Consider the following 22798-nt stretch of genomic DNA (forward strand, 5'->3'; position numbering starts at 1 on the left):
CTAGGATTAAAGGTGTGTTCCATCTTCTTGGTCAGATCCTTTTTCTAATTCAATCTGTTAGTCTATGTCTTTTTACTGGGGAATTGAGACCTTTGATACTGAGAGTTATTAACAGTGAGTATTATTAGCAGTGTTTATTGATTCCTGTAATTTTGTTGTTGTGCTGTGAGTTTTCCTACCTTTTACTTACTATTCTGGAATGATTTATTCTGTCGCATCTGCTCTTGACCAGCAAGAACGACACGACCACCAGTTCTTCTAACAGCAGTTTATTCAGCAAGCTTCAGTCTTCATCTCTCTCTCTTCATCTCTCTCTCCCTGGAACGCCAGGCCTCTCACTCTTATATACTCTCAGCCCCCATCCACTCACGGCAGGCCATGTTACCTCACCAGGCATGAGGCTTCAGCCAATCAGGACGGCAGGGGCGAGTCTCCACCAAATATGGACTTGTTTACACCACCGGCTCTGCATCCCGCAGGCGCCATCTTTAAGGTGCTGCTGGGGCAGCCTAAGGGGAGGCTACAGCCTCCTACATTATTCTTCGTGTCTTATTTAGTTCTCTTCAGACTGAACTTTTTTGCTAGTCTCTTCTGTAGAGCTGGATTGGTATATAGAATTAGTTATATTTGTTTTAATTCTGGGATTTTTTCCTTTTAATTGCTTCTATTTGATAGTTTTGCATGCTATAATACTGTGGAAGGTGGGGATCTATTCTCTCTGAGAGCTTCTAGAAGAACTATTCAGTTCCTTCTGGCTTTCAACTGAAAGGCGAGTGTTTGAACCTGCCTTTATTTGTGACTTTATTTGGGATTAAAAGTATGTGATAATATCACCAAGATATGGCTGGATATTCTACTCTTTGGTTGCTGTTGTCCATTCTGTATACTAACAAACTCTGGTGACTCTGGGGTTCCTTGTAGAGGGTGCTCCTGATGGTTGCTGGTAACACAAATTAATAAGCTGGAGTGAAAGAAAAGGCTAAATGGGGCATTGGAAAGAACTGGGGAACCCTTGTTCAACTGTAGGAGGCATAGTCCCCTGAGAATGCAGATGGGGGATGGGAGGAGAGGTTCCTGTAGGCAGACTGCAGCAGAACTAAGAGTAAGGCTGGAGAGACTGGAGTGGAGTAGGAAGGGTAATAAAGGTCACCTACTAATGTCCAGCCTATATGGCTATTGAAGGTTTCTCTTAGAGAGTGATTCTGTGAGTCTGTGGGTGAAATGGGCCAGAAGGCCCCTGGATCTGGATTAAGGGGCATATTACCCAGGGAATGTAGTGGAGGTAGGAGGAGAGGCTTCTGCATGCAGCCTACAGTAGGACTCTAGAAATTATATATATATATATATATATATATATATATATATATATATTACATTTTTAATTAGGTATTTTCTTCATTTACATTTCAAATGCTACCCCAAAAGTCCCCCATACCCTCCCCCCCACAACTCCCCTACCCACCCACTCCTACTTCTTGGCCCTGGTGTTCCCCTGTACTGAGGCATATAAAGTTTGCAAAACCAAGGGGCCTCTCTTCCCAGTGATGGCCGACTAGGCCATCTTCTGCTACATATGCAGCTAGAGACACAAGCTCTAGGGGTTCTGTTTATTTCATATTGTTGTTCCACCTATAGGGTTGCAGACCTCTTCAGCTCCTTGGGTACTTTCTCTAGCTCCTCCATTGGGGGCCCTGTTAGGACTATATTTTTGATTAATTATTAGATCACTGTCAGCACTCCATCCATTAGATTTGGCTACGAATGGTATGCCTGCATGCTTTCCACTGTGCCTACAACACGAATACCTTCCAATGAAAACAACAGTTCCATTGCTTTTCCAGCACATATAAAGGGAATCTAAACACCCTTAGCAGAGCTACTATTCTTTGGATGGAGAGGTTTTACTGTAAATAAATCATGGTAAGATTATATTTCCCCAAGGATCTTTTAATCCAAAAATACTACTTAAGACCTCATTTGTCTGTTAGCTTGTTAATTATGTCCTTATAACTCTACTCTTGATGGAGAAATGTGTGGAAAGGTGTGACATTCTAGACCCACTCTCCATAAATCTAAGAAAGACTATTTATTGAGTTGGCAGATTAATTTCTTGCCATAACCAATTACCAATTAGTAAGGTCTGCTCCAGGTCTCTTTCTTTCATGACTTCCTCCCCAAACATCTTCCTGTGCCAAACGTTTTCAATTACTACCCACACATCACCTCCCAAATCATCCATGGTTTTGAACCTCTTGACTGCTGTGAGTCCTCAGTGCAATCGTATGAGGAGTACTCCTCTCCTGCTATCTCAGACACAGAGCTCCTGCACCGTTTTCAATGTCCCTCTGATTCTCGGTGTTTAGTCATAACCTACTTATCAAGCCTTTTTGTTCACTGGAAACTTCCAGCAAGATGTACTGTCTCTTTAAGAGTGCCCTTCTTCTGTCAGTAGCAATTACTAATATCATTCAAAAGGAAAGACTTGAATCCCTGAAGCTAATTGAAACCCTGCCTTCTTATTCGGGTGTACGTTTCCTCGGTTGCCTAGGTCTGAATATATTCATGCTCATCCTCTTATTGCTTTCTATTCTCTTTGTACCCACCCTAAGCCCTATGCGTGCATTTGATTTCCTTCAGAATAAATAGCACAGTCTTCTGTTTCTCCTCAATACTGAATATTAACGTGTGAGACGAGATAATGCTATTTCTCTGTTATAGATTTTAACTATTAAATAGGCATCCCCTGACAGTGCTTTGGAGATTTGAGATATTCATTGGCATAGAGTAATGTAAAAACTTTTAGGCGATTGGTGGCTTATAAAAGCTCATCATGGCCATGCCATCTTGCAATTAAAGGTTTCTGTTATTTCTGAAGGACTGCAAGGGGTTCTGAGTCATATGTTGGATCATAAAATTGTAAAGCAAACATTTATACACTTAGGTAAATACTATATTTAGATGAAATGGTCTACAAACTCTTTCTCCACGTTGATTAATCTTTTGGTCCCACTCCCTTTTTGGTTCCAGCTGGTTTGGTGGAGTTTTGAATATGGTTTCATTTTTGTATAGTGCCTCATTGCTTTTTCTATGAGAATTAACAGGTCCAGGGATGTTGGTTTGGTTTTCCAATGGCTCAGCTCTCCTCCTGCTAGTGTGAAGTCAAAGACTGTCCGTCAAATCATGACTAACCATTTTATAAATGTTAGTCATGAAGGCGATAGATGAAGAGGAGCCAAAATGGCTCAGTGGCAGCTCACAACAAGGCAAGTCAAGGCACATGTCCTCCAGGATGTGGGTCATGGAGTGCATTCTCCCTCACAGACAAGTAACTGAACATTTATTTTTGATTTGCAACAAATTGTACAGGAATGATTCCCCGAATGTTAGATTCTGTAGTGTTTTTTTCGTTCTCTGGTTTGTAAGACTATCTAGCCTAATTAAATTGTGGTTATTTCTCATTAAATTAAAAAATATTGCTATTGCTTTATTTTTATGAGTATGGGTATTTTAAAACATATTTTGGTTAATATTTTGAGAACCTCATACATGCATGATGCATTTTGATCTTATCCATGCCTTCTCTCCAATCTTTCTTTCCTTACGCCTTCCAAACTTTGTATACTTTTAAAAATTATTTTTAATTCTTTTTGAATTATAATACTCTTACATCATCTCCCAGACCTTCCCAAAATACTCCAACTTGGTCTCATTCAAATTTATAGTGTCTTTTAATATGCTTTAAGAGCTGACCATTTGGTATTGGTTAATCAATCAGGGTGCTCTTCCCTGGGGAAAATTATTTCTCCTGGTCTGAGGATTCCTTAGTTGCCTATACTTCCTTGTTTTAGGTTAAGGGGCCTTGGGTGCTTTTCCACTTTCATGTTAGTGTGTCTATTGTTGCCATCCTTATTTAGGTCATGTTTAGGCAACCATGTTAGTGAGTCTTCATGAATGCAGCTTCTTTGACATTTCTAGGAGACAAAGTCTTAAAGCAAACTTCCTCTTCTTTGGGCTCTTACATATTTCTGCTCCCTTCCTCAGTGATCCCCAAGTCTAAAGTGCAGGGGTTATGTTGTAATTTTATCAATTAGAATGGGCTCCACAACTCTGAGTTTTGATCAGTTGTGGTTTTCTGTAATGGTCTTCATCTGTTGCAAAGGAAACTTTCCTTGATGGGGTAAGAAACATTGTCTATGGGTATAAGGGTTAATATTTATAGCTCAGTTAGGTATTGTGCTGTTTTAGTCAAGTGGGGGTGGTAGGTTCTCCTCCAAGATCCATGACTTCACTAGCCTTGGGTAGTTAGGTAGGTTTCTGGTACCAGACTTATTGGGTCTTAAGTATGATTAGGGAGCTGTTGGTTACCACCAAGGTATGTGTGTCATAACCTTAAGGGCAACATAACATGCTGGTTGTTGCTCATTGGCATCATAGCTGGCTAGGGTTGCAGGTTGCTCTCCTCCTTGGGAATTTTTCACGGTGCTTTCTGGTATTGGAAGGCAGCCTGGAACCAATAAAGTAATATAGTTGGTATGAAGCAATATAGATCATTTGATAACCTCACAGTTATTAGTAATTATGATTCTCTTCAAGGTGAATCAACAGTGCTTCTCACCTAAAAACTGTATGCCGTTAACTGGAGTCCAAGAACATGTCTAGGGAAATAGCTTTGTGAGTTTTTCTTTTTGTGTGTGTGTGGTGCCTTTGGTGGTTATGGTGGTGATGGTGGTGATGATGGTGATGGTGGTGTTGGCGGTGGCCGAGGCAGAGACAGCGGTGGTGGTAAAGGTGATGTTGATGTTGGTAGAGGTGGTAGTAATAGTGACGGTGATAGAGGCTGAGGTAATGTTAGTGGTGGCATTGAGGAGAGAATGAGGCCCTCACACATGCCAGATGGGCCCTCTGTGATACCAAGATAGACCCAGATGGGGGAATAATATTGGAGCTAAAGTTTGACAATTTCCTGGAAATGGAACAGGTAGTGTTTGTTTAAAGTATGAATTTGGGATGCATATCTAAGGATTCTAAGTTTGGATGGGACCCAGGAAAAGGCTACTTTCCAAGAGGGCAACTGGATAAGTAACAATTCATGCAAGAGTTAAGCAGTTACTTAACCTGCTGATAGTTCCCAGGCTTTGGACTGGAGTGGGAGGGGAGAAGGTTGAAGGCCTGGTTTGCAATTAGGACTAACACTTAAGGTACGTTTGGGCCACCCTATCTACTCTCAGCTCTTTCCTCATCATCTCGGGATGCTGATTCTCTGATGCTATGGTTCAGAACCTTGGTAATGAAATAGCATTGATCTAGTTTGATTTTTACTGTATCAGCACCAAGCAGATGGGGGCGGGGCGTGAAGAGAAGATGGTTTATAAGGTAACACAGGCAACTGACTTGTCACAAGTGGAACTGTCTATCATGTGTTATAGAATCTGTTGCAACTTTCATTTGTAAACATTGTGACTAAGGCTGGTATTCATCCTGTGAAGGCAACTGTTAGGCTGACTTTTTGCTTTGCAGAGGGTATCTGTTTACATGTAACCATTCTTAACCGTTTACTTTTGAATCATCTATGAAACAGAACCCTAAAACGCACTAGACAAATCTCACACTAGAAAAATTCTTCCCTGCAAACTAGTTTTCCTGTTAGAATGTAATACAATCAACAACTGGCCAACAAAATATGCAAGTCACATCCATGTTAAACTTTCGAGTATATACGTTAACAAATGAAAATAAATTGTAATAATGTTTTAAATAAGCAGATAATATCAACATGTGATCAACATACCTATTTTTTAAATTTACAACGTTTTAAAAACCTGGTCCATATATGTCAACTTGGCCACTAAACATCCAACTGTACAGTGAAATGTAGTCTTACTGAAGCTTATATTTAATGGAAATCCTATCCTACTCATGTGTAAATTTAGATTCATAAGAATGATATAAAACATTTTTTACAAAGAGTTAAATAGACATATGTGGCCAGTGGCTACTATTTGAACAACTTTGGACCGACTTTAGAAGTTTGCTTGTACCTCTAGAGCAGACTCCAGACTCAGGGACTTCGGTTGAGGTTTATTTTTGTTTGATACACTACTTGGTTAGCACTTGTGCTTTTAATATTTTAAAAGTTTCTTTTCGAGTATTCACTAAACATTACTAACGTTTGCTTGTGAATAAATTCTCTGGGCAAAATCAAACAACTTTACAGAAGTAGGTAAATGTGCTGTTAATTTGGAATTAGAAAAATAAGCCGAGGATACAGTGGCTGAATCACTTTTGGCCACTGCTTTGTATGGCTGTCCTTTAGCTTGACGACAGATTTAACTTCTGCATATTAGGGTTAGCGATTTTCACCTTCCTGACAAGCAAACTTCAGAGTTTGCACTTCTCGAGAGAGTATACAGAGGTCTTTCACAAAAGCAGGCGGTAGTCGCTGAATTTGCACCGACGACAGAGATTTAGCTAAAGCCCTTTTCTATTTTCAGCCAGACCAACTGCGGGTCAATTCAAGTTTCTGCAGAGTGAAAAGCGCCGAAATACAAAACAGAGAAGCGGAAGGCTAGATCTATGCCAGGTACTAGTCCAAGACTACACCCCGGAGCCTACGCCCACCGAAACTCCACAGGGGCAATTGTTTCTGTGGCGGCGGCAGCCGGTCCCAGCAAGTCACAGCGCACAACAGGGAGACTCCACTGCCCTCTAAGCCCTGAGCGACGTGGCCCCGCCCAGCCCGGACCATGGGGGCGTGATCATTAGTGGAGGGGCGTGGCCAGCCTTGGGGCGAGGCGGGGCGAGCGCGGAGGCGGAAGTTCCCCACCGGCTTGAGAGGGACGGCGCAGGCACTGCGAGCCACTTGTCAGCTCTGGTCTGAGGCGGAGGGTGCGCCGCGCCGGTCAGGAGGTGAGTGGCCGCGGGAGGCGGAGGAGCACGTCCTGGTCCGCCAGGGGACAGGAGGAGAAGCGGGTGACGGAGTGCGGCGCGTGGAGGGGCGCGGGACGAGAGGAGGACGGGGCGAGCGTCTCCCCGGGAGCCGCGGCTCCTCAGGTGCTCCCGGTGCGCGCCGAGGTGTGAGAAGCGCCCGGGGCAGGGCGGCGCGCGGCGGGACCGAGCGCCGGGAGCCGGGGCTCTCGGGGACCGGCGCTCCGGAGAGCCGGGCGCACCAGGGGGCGCCCGCCGAGCCCGAGGGCAGGCGGCGAAGGGCAGCACCTCGGCCTGGGGCGCGCCAGCCCCCCAGGGAAGCTCCGGCGAGCCGAGAGTGTGCGCCTGCACGGGAAAGCGGTGCAGTTTTGTTTGCTGGCTCCCAGGCTACGGAGAAGCGTTTATTTCCTCCTCCCTGAAATATGTGCAGTTGTGTAACCTGTGAGGGTTACACGTCGGTGCGTCCAGAAGGAAAGCCCACTTAGATCGGTCGCGGTCGCCAGTTTTTATGAAACTGGTGTATACATGGGGCTTTGGTCAGACTGAGCTTCAGCCCCGTTTGACAATGAGTGGAAAGAGGAAGGGCGTATGGACTGGGCAGAACTTGGAAAGAAAATTCGTGACTGGGCTGGGCAGGTCTAGGGTGTGATCGCCAGATCCTATCCCAGGTCCGCCTTCTTGACCCGAGGACGTCTGAACCCGCCTGCTACGGAAACTGCTAGCTGGGGAACCTTATTTGGCCAACAGGGCTAGGCGTGAACCCAAGCTGGGAAACGTCTCATCCCTCAGCCTTAGTGCTTTAGTCCTCCCACCATTCTATCTCAGGAAGGGGAGAAAGAATCTCTAGGTAGTCTTAATTGAAGGGCTCCTCACTTGTAGGTCTCTCCCGGTTACGCACACCAAGGAAACTAACACACAAGTGTGGGAAACCACTTTTAGGCTCCCTCACTAGCAGTAGATGGAAGGCATTATTTATGCTGTCCCTAAAAGAAAATCCAAAACTCTACAGAAATTCCAACGTTTTTACATGTTTGAAAGCAGAATAAGCTGTTATTTCCTGCCTGCCTGGTTGGTATTTTAGCATTTGGGCACTAATAACCACATGGGGGAGACTTGGAAAAAGCCAATAAAAATATCGCCGTTGCTTAAGGATCCGAATATTTGAAGACAAATGAATTGCAAGTGAAGCTAGCAGAAAGGGAATTTAGAGAACAGACCCGTGTTGTGGTTTGGCTGACTTGGCTAGTGCTAGAAATGTTAATAACATCGGAGAAATCAGGAAGGGAGTCCCTAAGAAAAGGGAAGTGACATGGATGTGGGATGACACACAAGTACAATACATTCTCTCCTAGGGAAAAATGGAGCCAGAGTACCGTTACCGTAACTTTCACATACTTCCCTTGGCACAGTTAAAGATTAAAAAAGGAGAGTGGCCTGTGGACTGTCAGGGGGTTTACTGATTTCTTTGTGCTGTATGGCACTATCAAGACTGCCTCTATTGGTCTTGAGGCGATCCTCCTCTATCGGGAAGGCAGTGGTGTGTGGTTTCTTATTAGCTCCCTACCATTTGGTTCTCACCTGCCATTTGGCTTCCTATGGGTCTTTTTGTATGGCCACTGCTTACTACTGCGGTGCCAAAGATACGTTACTAAACAGTAGGTTAGTACTATTATGCCGTCTTAAAAGCTTTGCAGTGTACATTATCCCGAAACTAATTTTTCTGTAGGAACTAGATTTCCTTTGAAGTGTTGCCTCATTTTCCTTTCTTGAGAAGAAGGCATTCATTTGCATTCTCCTCAGTGGTACATGTACTGCTGAACTTGATAACTTGACGTGTCAGGATCGATGTTGGAGTAGATGATTTAAAAGATGAAGTCTGATTTTTTCATCTTTTAAGTCAGCTGCGTTAATACACTATATATGCTATATATATATATATTTCTCAGAGAACTATATATATAAGCTGAGAATTAGACCCAAGACCTCGTGAATGCTACACAGACTCTCTACCACTGAGATATATTTCTATCTCTAAAGCTTTGTTTTGACAAGTGTCTTTAAAGTATTACAGTGATATACCTGCCATATTTTTAGATGGAAGTACTATATATCCTTAATATTCTTTTTAAAGAGAGAACAATGTTCATTATTCCCAATGCCTCCTAATTACAAGTAGGATACTCTTAATTCAATTTGAGCTTTTAAAAGAGCTACACACTGGACCACCAAACAGGCAGCATACACCACCAGCTTATATGAGGTCCCCAACACATATATAGCAGAGAACTGCCAGGTTTATGTTCAATCAGAGTTCATGCACCTAACCATCAAGAGTCTTGAGGCCCGAGGGAGTTAGAGATCAGGTGGGGTGGGAGGTGGAGGGGGGTGGGGACATCCTTGTGTGTGTGGGGGTGGAGGGGTGGGGGGATGGGGAAGAGGTAAGGGATGTGGAACAGTTAAGAGTTGGAGGGTGGACGACAGATGGGGGAAAGGGGGTTGGTTATAAAATCTGGCGTGTAAAAATAAATTAATAAATTAATTAATAAATAAAAAAGAAAGAAAATACATTAAAGACAAGGCAAAACAAAACAAAACCCCCCAAAACTATCCTAAAGTCATTATGAGCCTAGACAGCAAGACAGGACAAAAAAGAAAAATAAAAAAGCAAAACAATGCATCATGTTAATTTTCTAAGGCTCCAATTTAGTTTCATTAAGGTTAACCTTGTACTTCAGTTATGGTTAGTAGAGCCTCATTTACTGTCTTGGGAAGGCTTAGTCTTTGCTTTGCTGGAAAACAAGAATTTAGACTAAAATACCACCTGTTCTAGAATTTAGCCCATCATTGCCTATATGAAAGAAAAATAAGGCTTTAGGTTCACTTTCCAGCCCCATAAACAAACAACTACATAAACAAAAACCTAGTTTCAGACATACTTCATACTTAGAAATTCTGAACTATTACGTCAGCAACCTTATCTTTCCTTCCTTGACATACTTTTCCACCTTTAAACTCCACCTAAACTTCTGTTCCACCACACCAGAGTATGTAGACACCTGATCCACTGAGGATGAAGCAACGCTAGCTTAGGAAATCTAGTTCCTAAAGAAAAGTGATTTCAGGGATAATGTGCTGAGTATGAAGTTCCCTTAACTGTGGAAAACACCATGTTCCTATAGAGGAGGCTAGGAGTTAGGGTTCTAAATTAGAATTAGAGTAATTAATCTCAGTTTAAAATAATTTATTGTTTAGAATTCATGAACAGAGCCAGCAGATCTGCAGTCCCTTTTATATGTTGACATGATTGAAGGAAGTGAGATGGAAGGGATCTTGTTAGCTGTAGGAAGCATGAAATGGGGGGGGGGAATAGGAAAATCGCCTTAATTACAATTCAAATCTTATTCTGATCTGGTATGTATTTCCTCCAATAAAAATTCTTATGTGAGAATCCACCAAATTTGTTTTTGCAATCAATGTAGGAGCTGGGTAGATGTCTAAATGTCCATCCTGATAGGAAATTGGCATAAGTTTGAAACTGAGTGCTAATTAGCTCATCAACTCCTTTTCCTCCACTGAAATGAATAAAGAGTTTGCTAGGTATGACCTGTATGTCTTTTCACCCCACTCCAAAAACCTTAGCAGTTCCAAAAACCTGAACAGTTTTGTTGACTTTATAGAAAATACATTGATATATGAAATTGGGGTTTTTAATAACCATTTTTATTAACTATCTGATTTTTCTTTTGCAGTTTCTTTCATTTTCTTGAACTGCACGTTGAACCCTGGGAACCATGAGCAACTACAATGTGTCATTGGTCGGCCCAGCTCCTTGGGGTTTCCGGCTCCAAGGTGGCAAGGATTTCAACATGCCTCTGACAATCTCTAGTGTAAGCAACCTTGACAGACGTAACTACAAATGCTCATTCACTGTCTGGCCCTGGGAACCGCAGGAGTGGATCCTTGAATTCTCTTTTGACCTGTGTTAACTTGTTACCATGTGGGGTTTTTGTATTCTCTTTTGACCTGTGTTAACTTGTTACCATGTGGGGTTCTTGTTTTTTCCCTCTTACCAGGTTTGGCTGTCTAATAGAGATGCAGAGGGAAGGCACTTGACAAGGAGAGCTTGTTTAGTTCAGCTTGTTTTCAGTTTCTCCACTAGTAACAAGAGTAAAATAGAAAACATCCAACTGAGGAGCCAGTCCTATGGTTTGGAATAGCCCCTAATTTGAGAAAAATCTTTGAGCTCTAATTTCGTCATGAGTACTTTTATGGAATTTTACTATCATGTTTTAATGACCCTTTTTTTCAGTTCCAAAAACTGTCTGTTAACACTAGTGACCATGACTGGCTTGGACATTATTTCCTCAACTCACATTCTGTGGAGGTAATAGTCAGGAGTAAGATGAGAACAAGCTACATAGGTCTGTGGAGAGGAGAAGGGTGAGGCTCTGCAGCCAGATGGTCAGCCTATGAGTAATTGAGATTTGACTTTTTACCAGGTTGGGGATTTAGTTGAATAGTGTGTGTGTGTGTGTGTGTGTGTGTCTGTCTCTGTGTGTCTGTGTGTGTGTCTGTGTGTGTGTGTGTGTAGACACAGAGAGAGGGAGAAGGAAAAGCAGAGAGGGGAGTCGGGCAAGACTGACACTGTGTAGCTCTGGATGATCTGGAACTTGCTATGTAAACCAGGCTGGCTTTGAACTCACAGAGACATCCTGCTTCTACCTCCCCAGTGCTGAGAGTAGAGGTGTGTATCCTCATGTCTGGGCTTAGATGTCTTGATGATTTTGAGAAGGGGATAATTACAATCAGGTCCAGTTTCATTCACCAGGAGGTGATTATTACTATTATTTATTTGTATAACTTCCTCTGTGTGTGTGTGTGTGTGTGTGTGTGTGTGTGTGTAACCTGGCAGACAGTTTGAGGTGCTAGCCTTGGGTTGTGATTCTGATAAGAGGGAACACTGTGTACATACAGGCATGCCCTTCCCTGGCACACAGAAATGCTTTCCTTGTGTCGACAGAGTGCTAATTAAAGGATTTTGAACATACTGATTAAAAGCGGCCATCCTAACTAAGCTGCTCAGTTATTTCTGTTCTCTTACAAAAGTGTCTGCCATCTCCTGTGACCTTTTTGGGCCTGTGCAGTGGGGCATGCAATTCATTCTGGACTGGACAGGGTTGGGAGGGGAGGAGAGAAGGGAATGTTGGCTCAACTGGGCAGCTAGGCTCTTGGCCTGTCAGTAGCCTTATTTTTAACCCCTTAATTGGTTTAGTTTAAACGTGCAATAACAGTGTCTAATGAAAATTTGTGCCTCATATTATGTCAAGATTATTACTGTAACCAATGTCATACTTATTTTAATTACCTCTATGATCATTCTTATTCTGCTTTTTTATATAGAATGGTTGGAATAATTTTCAGTGATCATCAGGTTCATTAATTACTAGTACTAAGAAGTAGTTAAAACCTGATGGCATGCCTTAAAATGTGTAATTTAATGGTTCTCTTATGTAATGATACCTGTGAAAATTTTAGCAAAGTTTGATATATTAAAATCTCTCAATTATTTATCTTTTATAATAATATATAATGAGAATGAAAGGCCTGAAACATTTAATCCCTCAGTTTTAGGGAATATGGCAATCATTATTGTATTGTTACTATTTTTACTTAATGAATGCTAAAATTGTAAAAAAAAAAAAAAAAAAAAAAAAGAAAGAAAGAAAAGAAGAAAGAAAAAAGAAAGAGAAAACCAAAAGAAACCCAGAAGCTTGTATGTCTTTATTTTTAGAATTCAGAAGTACACAGTTTTTCTTTGTGAGGTGTGTTGAACTCTAAAAGAGTCATTTCCATTCCATAGAACCCTGGCACTTTGGGGTTTTAAGCTGTATTTGAGGTAAAGATAAGCCATGTCAAGGACTTAAAAGTTGTATTTCCCTGAGATTTTGTGGTAGTAGTGTATAAATATGCTGTTCTGACTTGGCTTGTGAAGAATGCATACTACATTAACATTCTACCTTGTATTGTGTAATGTCTTGTGGGTGGGCTTCTAAGGTAGGCTTAGCAGCTCCTGCCAGTGTTTCTAAGCGGGGCTCAGACTGGGACACAGTATGAGCATGCCATTGTTTCCCGGTTTTCTCTCTAAAATGCAGTGTTGTTGCTGGAGTTTGTAGGCCGCTTTTTATGACCCTGTGTTTATGGGAATAGCCCTGAAGCCATGGAATGTAGGGATGGGTTTCATTGTAGCCATGTTGGTTTGTTGGTCTTTGCCAGTATATTTTATAAGAAGAAATAGGAGACTAGTTGAACAATTCAGGGCTATATTTTGTCAAGCTGTTGTTTCTCGGTGAAGTTTTAAGAACTTTTTGTGTAGAAGCATCTTTTCGATTTGAGATCTCAAAGTTGAAGTACTTGGCTGTGTGTCATTATCTGATGTTTGACCCCAGAAGGTCTTTTCTTTATGACCAGTATTTGGATTTCTCTAGTAAGCTCCCAGTTCTCCAGTAAACTTATTTTTTAGAAGTTGCTTTAGCAGATTAGAATGAGGTTAGATTTTTTTTTTTATACCCTGTCAAAAAATTGACTGATTTTCAAGAGTTAGAGGAGAATAAATTGTTATAAGCTTAGACACATTTCAATTGGATTTAAAAAGACCAATATTAAGAAATAGACCAATTTCTCAAGATGGAATACGGGAAGACTTGGCTGGGAATTCATTTGCTTGGAAGTTACAGCAGTCCTTTTAGAAGCTGCTGAAGATACTGTTTTGGGAAATACAAAATTATATGGTTATGAAGAAAGGACAGTACTGTAGTATTGAGTAGTGTGTTACATTTATCACCTGACAGGATTTGATGAAATGACAGACATGCTGCTCACGTTTTTTCAGTTTTAGTGGGTGTAAATCTTCTGTATTTGGAGGGATTTGCTTCTTTAAAAGGCATTAATTGAAATGGTCCTCAAAGGATGGAATTTGAATACCTCTAGTTTTCCTGTACTTTTTTTATTGTACTACGATATTGAATACTTTTCCCTGTCGTTGCTTGACTCCTAGTTAAGCTATGAATGCAGTTGAGTGCTTCTGCAGACATGCCAGCTGCAATTTCTCTCCTGGAGAGCAGACTGAATCACCCTGCAGTCCCTTTAAGCTGAGATGAGAGAGAACTCTTTTACTTTGAATAAATGGGCCCATTGTTAGTTTAAAGCTGTTGAGTCATGGTGCCTAGTTACAAAGTTAACCTAGTTTATGTAACTATGTAACATATATTTCACATGTATGCTCACTTGCTGCTTTTAAGATACTAATTGCCTTTCTGGGGGGAGGGTTGTTTCAAAACTCTTACTTTTCAGATGTGTTTTTCTCTTTTATGGTCACAGATGTCAAGTCACCCTAAGATAATTCTAAAAATAGTTTTCTTTTGTAAAGAAATAAAAATGAATTTATCTTATTACAAATGAGTAAGCTTAAAGATTTTAGATTTATATGCTCTTCACAAATCCTGGTTTTGTAGGGAAGTTATTTTTAAGAGGAATCTTCTTGGTAAGAAGGACTCTGGTATCTCATGGAGGAAGCAGTACTGCAGGGCTTGATGTGAGACTAGCACACTTCAGACCTAAGTAGAGAAGGGTTTTGTGGTAACCTGTTCACTTAGGAGTTAGTGTTTCCCCTGTAAATGGAGAGGGCTGATTGAAGCTTGTGGTCTTGCTTCGGTTAGTTGAGACCTTTGGTGGTGTTGGGCGTGGTGCGTGTGGATATGAAGTTGACCTGTTGCCTTTGTGCCTGACATCCTTTTTGTAGTTGTTCTTGCCCAGATTCCCATTTCCTCAGGGTGAGTCAGAGCCTGTTCTTCCTCCAGTCTTATGATTGGAGGAGAAATCTTGATAAGATTTCACTAATCTAGAGGCTAATACTGGTTTTGTTTTGTTTTTTGTTTGTTTTTTTTTTTTTTGTTGTTGTTGTTTTTAAAGAGTTTATTCTTTTGGTGTCTTCAATTGTATTTTTGTGCTTTGGCTTCGGCAAGTGAGACTCTAGGCCCTTATTCCAGTGTCTGAGGTGAAAACAAAGAGTGAGTATGTGCTGTAAAACTTGACAGAGTGAAGCACTGCCATGAGAACTATCAGTGTTTGTCTGCATGTAAGTAAGTGGCAGAGGGGAAATGAAAAAGGAAAACATTAATATGAGTAACTGAAGGACAGGCAGTTCACTGATCCTCAGTGATTCCAGATGTAGAACAACTGCCCAGGCACACTGTGAAGGCAGGGCTGATTTATAGTAACAGAGAGAGAAAAATCATAGTTCTTTAGGTGATGAATCAAATGAACAAAGCAATATATATATATATATATATATATATATATATATATATAATTTAAATGTTAGGTTTGGAACAATTTTCTTATGCTGCTGTTTAAGCACAATATCGTTTTTTTTCCTCCTTAAAGATGTATTTATTTATTTTTATTTCATATGTATGAGTATTTCGCTGGTATGTAAGTGTACTGCGTATGTATATGGAGCCCACCGAAGGCAGAAGAAAACAGACCCCTGGAACTAGAGATATGGTCTGTTATAAGCCATTGTGTGGGTGTTGGGAACCAAACCTAGTCCTCTGAAAGAGCAGCTAATCCCAGAGCCATCTGTCCCACCCCTAAATTGAATTTCTTAGGTTTTATGTTCACTTTGCCCATTTCCGTAACTGTCTTTCTTGTTGAGTAAATGGAGTAACCTGCCCTTTCAGCAGATGCTCTAGTTTCTTTTATAGCCCATAGATATGTTGTTACCTATTTATCTGTCAGTTGCTGGGGCAGAGTTCACAGTGATATAGGCATTTAGGCATTTAGTACTCAGGAGGGCTACACAGTCGCAGCACATGTCCCTGAGAGGCCTCGATATAGGAGCGTAAAATCCATGTTGAACATTAACATGAAGGAATGAAAAAGAAAAAAAATTTAAAAAAGGAGAAAGAAATAATTTTCAAAGTCTACAACCTTAGTCAAACTTGGTCTTTAAGAAATTTTGCTTAATCCTTTACCCTCCCTGATATGAAGGAAGTATTCAGTCAAATACTTCATCTACTTAATTTAAAGACATGAATGCTTTTGCCCTGATACTAGTTTCTTTCTGAAATACTCAATTTTAACATTTTCTTGCATATACTTCTAGAGATAATCTGTATACATACCTGTAAATGAACATATACCTCATTAATACGAGAATTAGTATCTTTAAGAAGGAAAAGCTTGGCAGTTTCATTTTCTCTTAATGTCAGTTAACATGTCTTTCTTAAAAAAACAAAACTGCTACACTGCTTTTGGATATGTCATAATTTATATAAGCAGTTTATATTAGTGAATTGTAAGGTTCTCCCTCAGTCTTCTGTATTTACTGACACTGGTATCATTTTATATGCAAGAGTACACACATACACACACATCAATAGCCCCCCACCCCCAGTATGTTTATTAGATGAATTCCTAGAAATGGAACATCAAGTCCAAGACTTGTATATGTTTGTAATTTTGGTTGGTGTTGCAAAATATCTTTGTAGAGACCCGCCTACTGGTGATACGGGTTGTGTTCTTTTCCCATACCTGTGCTAGCATGAGTCTAAGCAGACTTTGATCTTTTTCTTTCAATCAGATGGGCCAAGTTCCAGCTGCTTCCACTTTCTACAGGGTTTAATTATAAATGATATACTAGGATTTCTCCATCTTAAAATGGCTCATTATTTTATACTTGCAATTGAGCATATGAAAGAAAACTGTTCTGCCTTTAGAAATGATATTTGTTAATTTTTTTAGGGATACCTAAAAAGTCCCTTCAACCAGAGATTTTATTAATAGTTATTTCTTTCTTCTTCCTTTTTTTTTTTTTTTCTAAGGTCTCCTCTCTGTTTTCACAACTCTCTGGATACATGGCAAAAGATTGTGTGTGTGCGTGTGCTTGTGGAGGCCGGAAGTAAACAACTGATGTCTTCTTCCTCAGCCACCTTGCATGTTATTTTTTGTGACAAGGTCTTCCACTGAATGTGGTGAGCTTGGATTTGGCTAGGATGGCTGTCTAGGGAACCCCAGGGATCCACTTGTCTCTGCTAGCTCTGGGATTACAGGTCCATGCTTCCTTTTGAAAATGTGGCTTCTGGCCTTATGTCTTCATGCTGGCTGGGCAAGCACTTTACTGGTAGTCATTTCTCCACTCATCTATTCCCTGCTTTTATGGAATAGTTTTTGACACCGCTCTGTCATAGCTGTCTAAGCAGTTAAGCAACCATATTTAAGAGTTTCAAACTTGTTGTCTTTGGAGTTTCTCTATCTGCCTGATGAACTGCATGGTTCTGAATCCCACTTTTCTGTAGTTCTCTTTGTATGATATGTTAGGCGCTGGCCATTCTGAAGTGCTTCATCAGGTTGTGGTGTAGGAAATTCACCCTTTAATGTTCTGCTGCAAAATTTTAAATGCAAAGGGTTGAATTAAAGAAGAATTCCTTATTTCTGTGAGTTATCACACACACACACACACACATGCATACACACACTCACCTGCATATACACTCACTTGCACACATGAACTCACAGGAACTCAGATACATATACACATGCTCACACATGCACTCTTGAACACACATACATAAACACACACTTATAAATACACACACACACACACACACACACACACACACTACCCCTGCTAATGATCCTATAGTTTATTTATAAGTAGCTATCATTGCCACAGATACATTTTAATTTACCAAAAGTGGAAATATTTATTTTAATGACATTAAAAATTGAACACCATTTACCATTAATTAGACGTAGAATCTAAATGTTGTGATTGAATTCTGATGGGAACCTGTGCTGTTCACATTTCTGTTATAGTAACAACACAGTAACAGCTTCTAGAAAAAGGGGCTCATTTTGGCTTCTCCTTTCTAGACATTTCTTTTGACAACTGAGCATACATATTTGCTTTAGGCCTGTGGTTGGGAGCCAACACATCATGTAAGAACACCCTTTATAGCAATGGTTAACTTTATGGCTAGGACAAAGAAATAAGAGGCCACAGGAGAGACTAATCCCTTTCAGAGTGTGTCTGCAGTGACTAGACACCCACCTTTTAGAGTTCCTTCTGCCTCCTAGGCATTCTAAGTGGGGTGCTAAGTCTTTAAGACACGGGCCTTTGTGGGACATAAAAGATCCAAACGAAAGCCGGCTCAGTTGATAATCCAGTATTTTTTCAGTTTCTGAGGCATTACATTAAGAAATGTAGGCAGAAGATGTTTGTGGCTATGTTCTGAAAGTATTTTTCCTGTAGGACAACTGTCCTTGGAAAACAAATGTTTTATGTCTGTATGTAGTATAAGCATTGTTCCATGATTGCCTGGCTTTAGTCTTTACCTTGAAGTTTCTCTGTGCTACTGATATTCACATGTTTTATAAGTGCCTCATCCAATCTTTTTATGCTGTTCTTTTTATATATGCCTCTATCCATTTTAGGTGATTCTAATTGCCTAGCCTCTAGTTTCCAGAGTGATAATTTTGATATTTTAGCAGACTAGGGTATTCCCAAAATTGGAGCTTACCCTATCATAGTCTGATTCTTTGTTCTCAGGAGGACATCTTGCCCAGGCAAGAATTATTGAATCTTATATTTAATACTGTCCTATTTTAGAACTCTAAGAATGTCTTATTAAATTCTTGCTTGACTCCTCTACTATTATGACTCCTCTATGTTTCATATAAACGATTCCATTTAATACAACTGAGTTTGTAATAGAAAATATCAACTTTGAACTCTTAAAAAGTCCTTGTTCTCTATTCTTCATGTATACTAACTTTATTGTTCCTCATTATTGTTAAAGGCCTACCTATTTTCTGTGTCATGTTCATATGTTAGATGCTCTTATAAATGTGAGCACTAGTCAACCTCACTTTGGACTCCTTCTGTGCTTGTATTGGACTATAATGATGGGAATGTGCTAACACTTATTGAACCCTTGTTTTTGTCTAGGTCCTGTTGAAGATGTTTGTTCATGTGTAACAGAATATTTAATCCTCATCACATTTCCAGTGGAGACTATCTTAATTTTAAATCTCTTAACGTATAGATGAAGAAACATGGAAGTTAAATAATATATCCTAAGTCACATAGTATAATCAGACCTAGGACTTGAAACCAGTTTAACTAGTAGTGATTTTTTTAATCATTATGCTCTATCACCAGGGACAGTTAAGTATATGTGTACATTTCACAAAGAATAGATACTGTAGTGCTGGGTGTGGTAGTACACACCTATAGTCCTAGTACTCTGGAGATAGAGGCAGGTGGATCTCTGTGAGTTTTAGACTATCTTGTTCTATATGGAAAGCTTCAGCCCAGCTAGTACTATACATAGTGAGACACTGACTCAAACAAGAAACAAAAGACATAAAACAGGAAAACAAAACAAAAAAAAATAAACCACCACCACTCCCAGCAGCAGCAGCAGCAGCAGCAACAACAACAACAAAGGGGAAAGGAAAAGATGCTATAGAGTCAAAGACTTATACTTATGGGAATAATTGAAATTAGTAATTAAAAATTGAGAGTCGTTGTTCCAAATCCTCAGTGAGACTTTAGAAGTGTGGATTCTGTGATTGCTACAGATTGCATTTGGATGCTTGGGATTCAGAGTTCCATATGTCAACCAATGAAGCATTTTGATTTTCTTTGTTTTTAATATTGATCGAGGTTAAAATTTCTAGGATATGCCTTAGAAATTATAGTAGATCCCTTTATCTCACAAAGTATAGTCTTCCTTTGTGGTCAGTCATTGTTGACTTTGACAATTTTGTTTTCAGTGTTAAAGATAGAGTTTATTACAGAGTCATTTGGTGCTCTCTCAATGGCTGTGAGTAATGGACAGCCTCTATTCTAGGAAGGTTTTCATTGTATCCAAAATCTGTAGAACATTTAGCTTTCCCGGGGTGTTTTCCTGACCTTTTGATTGACAGGTCCACTTGGATAGTCTCATAAGGAGAGACTGGTAGGTCCTTGCTTACCAGATAGCTTCTGGCTAGATGGCAATCCTGTGATCTTTGGGGCAGTTCAGAATTATTTTGTATGTATTTAACCACCCAGCAGTTCTAACTTTGTTTTCTAGTGTTATGCACAGAAGATATTCATGATACATATTGTGGTGTTGCACATAGTTCAGTGAGTTATATTTCTTCACGGGGGAAATAGCTTAATAAGCTCAAGGAATAGCAAGGCCTGTATTATGGCCTTGGAGTTAGCAAGAGGAAAGCATACTTAGATGAGGGGATTGTAGGATATGTCTAATGCCAGACTGAGAGATAAAAAAGTTCATGATAGTAATAAGGATGGCATTAGGGGTGCCAGTAGGCACAATTTGAGATTGGTTCTGATTCCTTTGAATTAGAGCTGAGCTGGACAGAGTAGATGATTAACTATGATCTCACCATACCTATGGGATACTGTGCTGTGTAAATTGCTTTTGAAAGAAATTCCAGGGGAAGCATTCAGAAATATTTTTAAACCCTGAAGACTCTGTAACCTTCCCAGGTAGCTACTTTGGAAGTATAAATACAGTTTATTATGTATTTGTTTTGAGAAGGTATTTATAGTTCTAATGCACTCATGAGTTTTTTAATGGTTATTTATACACTAATTGCACATTTTTCCTTGCCTTAACTTTTTACTGTTACTCAGATGGCTTCTGTTTTCACTTCCTTGTGATATTACGACATTTTCTATTCTAAAAGAACTGTTGCATACACCTTCAGGAGTTGTTTACAAGTTTTTATGGTAGTGTAGCTAAGAGCCTGGCTCAAAGACACAGTGGATGGTAGTGCGTTTATCCTACATGAGATCTGTTGATTTGAAAATGGTTTTAAAATATTATTATTTTTTTGTTGTGAGTCAGGATTTCACGTTGCCCAGGTTGGCCTTGAACTTGCTATGTATAGGAGGATGATTTTGGATTTTTCTGATGATTATGCCTCCTCCCAAATGCTTGTTACTCCAGTTGTGTTCTTCCATGGGAGCTCTAAACCTGTCTATTTTTAAGAGTGATTTTAGTCTGTTGGCTGATCAGGATAACGCCAAGAGTTGTTTGCCAGACTGTTTCCTTATTTCCCATGAGGGTTTAAATAATTTAGTAGTCTTTTACATTTATGAAATTTCAGAGAGATCATTCAGGGTTAATATTTTCTAGGAAGAAGCTGGTTGATTGTTAATACTTTGACAACCTAAGGAATTTTAATACCTTAGGAACGTTATAATTGGATAAGAATTAATGGTGTTATATAATGGTAGAAGTACTATACAAATCATAATGCCTGTATTTAGAATAACAAACAGTTCAATTCCTCACTTTATATTTATATTTAAGATTAGCTTTTTATAAATTCAAGAGAATATTGTTTATGAGCTTTGAGATATATTTACAAAATAATGCTTAGAAAACCTACCCAATAATTTTCTGAGTTACATTGAATAGATAAATCAATATACCATGTATAGAACATTACTTTTCTTAATGATTTTATCCTACAATTGAAAGCAATTAAATTATAATTAATTTTTGTATACAACAATGTTGTGTCCGGCCAGCAGATCACAGCCTGGGTTCTAGCTTGGAAAGGCATTTTGGAAACCTGGAAGAGAAGAGGGGCTAGGCGACGAGAGAAAGAAATGTAGCTAAGACAGGCAGATTCTGATCAAAGCTCTATTTTTTATTTCCGACACTCAGTTATGAAGGAGGGGGATGGACCCGGTTCCCGCCAAATAATCTTGGAGTAAGGTTGCAGGTGAACACGTGATGGCTTCGGAATAGCAAAGCGGTGGGGCTCCAGCAGTGGGCGTGGCAGAACGATTGAGCTGGCAAGCTCCATCCAGGTGTAAACAGTGGAACCCTTAAGGCTGGGGGAGGGGAGGCTACACAACAAGAATTTAAGATAACATAAAATGATGAATAGTCAAATGTTTATGAGCATTTTATAATTAGCTAATTGTATTAGGATTTTTTGAGGGAACAAAACACACAAAATTTTTCTCTTTCTCTCTATACACCCCCACACCCCCTCACATATACCGTGACTTATTAGATTGGCTTATATGATTGAAGGATGGGCAGTCCAATACTGGTTACCTACACCAGAACTGGGAGCTAGAGCACTCAGTAGCCTTAGTTCACAGAAACAGGCAGTGCTGTACGCTCCCTTAGAGCCTAAAAGCCTAAAAAGGGAAAACATTCCTTCTAGTTACTGAACAGCAGTGACTTTACTGACAACCATAGTAGAAGAAGTCTGGTGTGTGTGGGTTCTTTAATCTCATTATAGTTAGAAAGCATAGAGCTGAGACAGTAGGGCCAGGGACAGGACACCCAGGATCATCTTCTTCAGGAAGTACTTCCTTTGGCTGGGCCCAAAATACCACCAGGAGGTGGCCATACAATCACCACAACCTCTTGTGGGGAGCAATTCAAACTTAAGCCGTACATCAATTGTTTCTAGGACCACCTTCACAGACACACTGAATAAAACTGCGATTTGGTACTCTCCATCTGCTTTCCAGTCAAGATTATACTTCTATACTAGTGTTATTTCTTCATTTAGTTTGTTCGTGGGGCTTGCTCTTACCGCATTTATATTTTCTCCCAAAATGCCACTTACTAGAAGTTCTTTTTATTTGGTGGTTGTTGTTATGTGTATGTGTATGTGCACATCAGAGGACAGCGAGGGAAGGTTGTTTCTCTAATTCCACCGTGTGGGTTCTGGGATGGAACTCAGCGGTGTCAGACTAGGCAAGTGCCTTTAGCCAAGTCATCTTGCCAAGCCTGGAATATTTTTGCTGGATTATATTCTATAGGCTTTA

At 40.1% G+C, this 22798-nt stretch overlaps 1 protein-coding gene across 15 annotated transcripts in view; it reads left to right on the plus strand.

The window, feature by feature from the left end:
- Window positions 1-6803: 6803 nt before the first annotated feature.
- The window catches only part of Pdlim5 (PDZ and LIM domain 5), a 159453-nt gene continuing 143458 nt past the window's right edge, over window positions 6804-22798 (plus strand). For 10 of the 15 annotated variants that reach the window (XM_085835471.1, XM_085835475.1, XM_085835477.1 and 7 more), the window contains exons 1-2: window positions 6804-6906; window positions 10674-10811. In XM_085835471.1, coding sequence (XP_085691597.1) covers window positions 10716-10811 — 96 coding nt within the window. In that variant the 5' untranslated portion in view covers window positions 6804-6906; window positions 10674-10715. The remainder of the gene's footprint in view (window positions 6907-10673; window positions 10812-22798) is intronic. The other 5 variants (XM_029475109.2, XM_021157647.3, XM_029475110.2 and 2 more) reach the window with 1 other exon arrangement.

Source organism: Mus caroli, unplaced genomic scaffold (genome assembly GCF_978045245.1).
Source record: "Mus caroli unplaced genomic scaffold, Mus_caroli_1 scaffold_3, whole genome shotgun sequence".
NCBI classification, from domain to species: domain Eukaryota; kingdom Metazoa; phylum Chordata; class Mammalia; order Rodentia; family Muridae; genus Mus; species Mus caroli.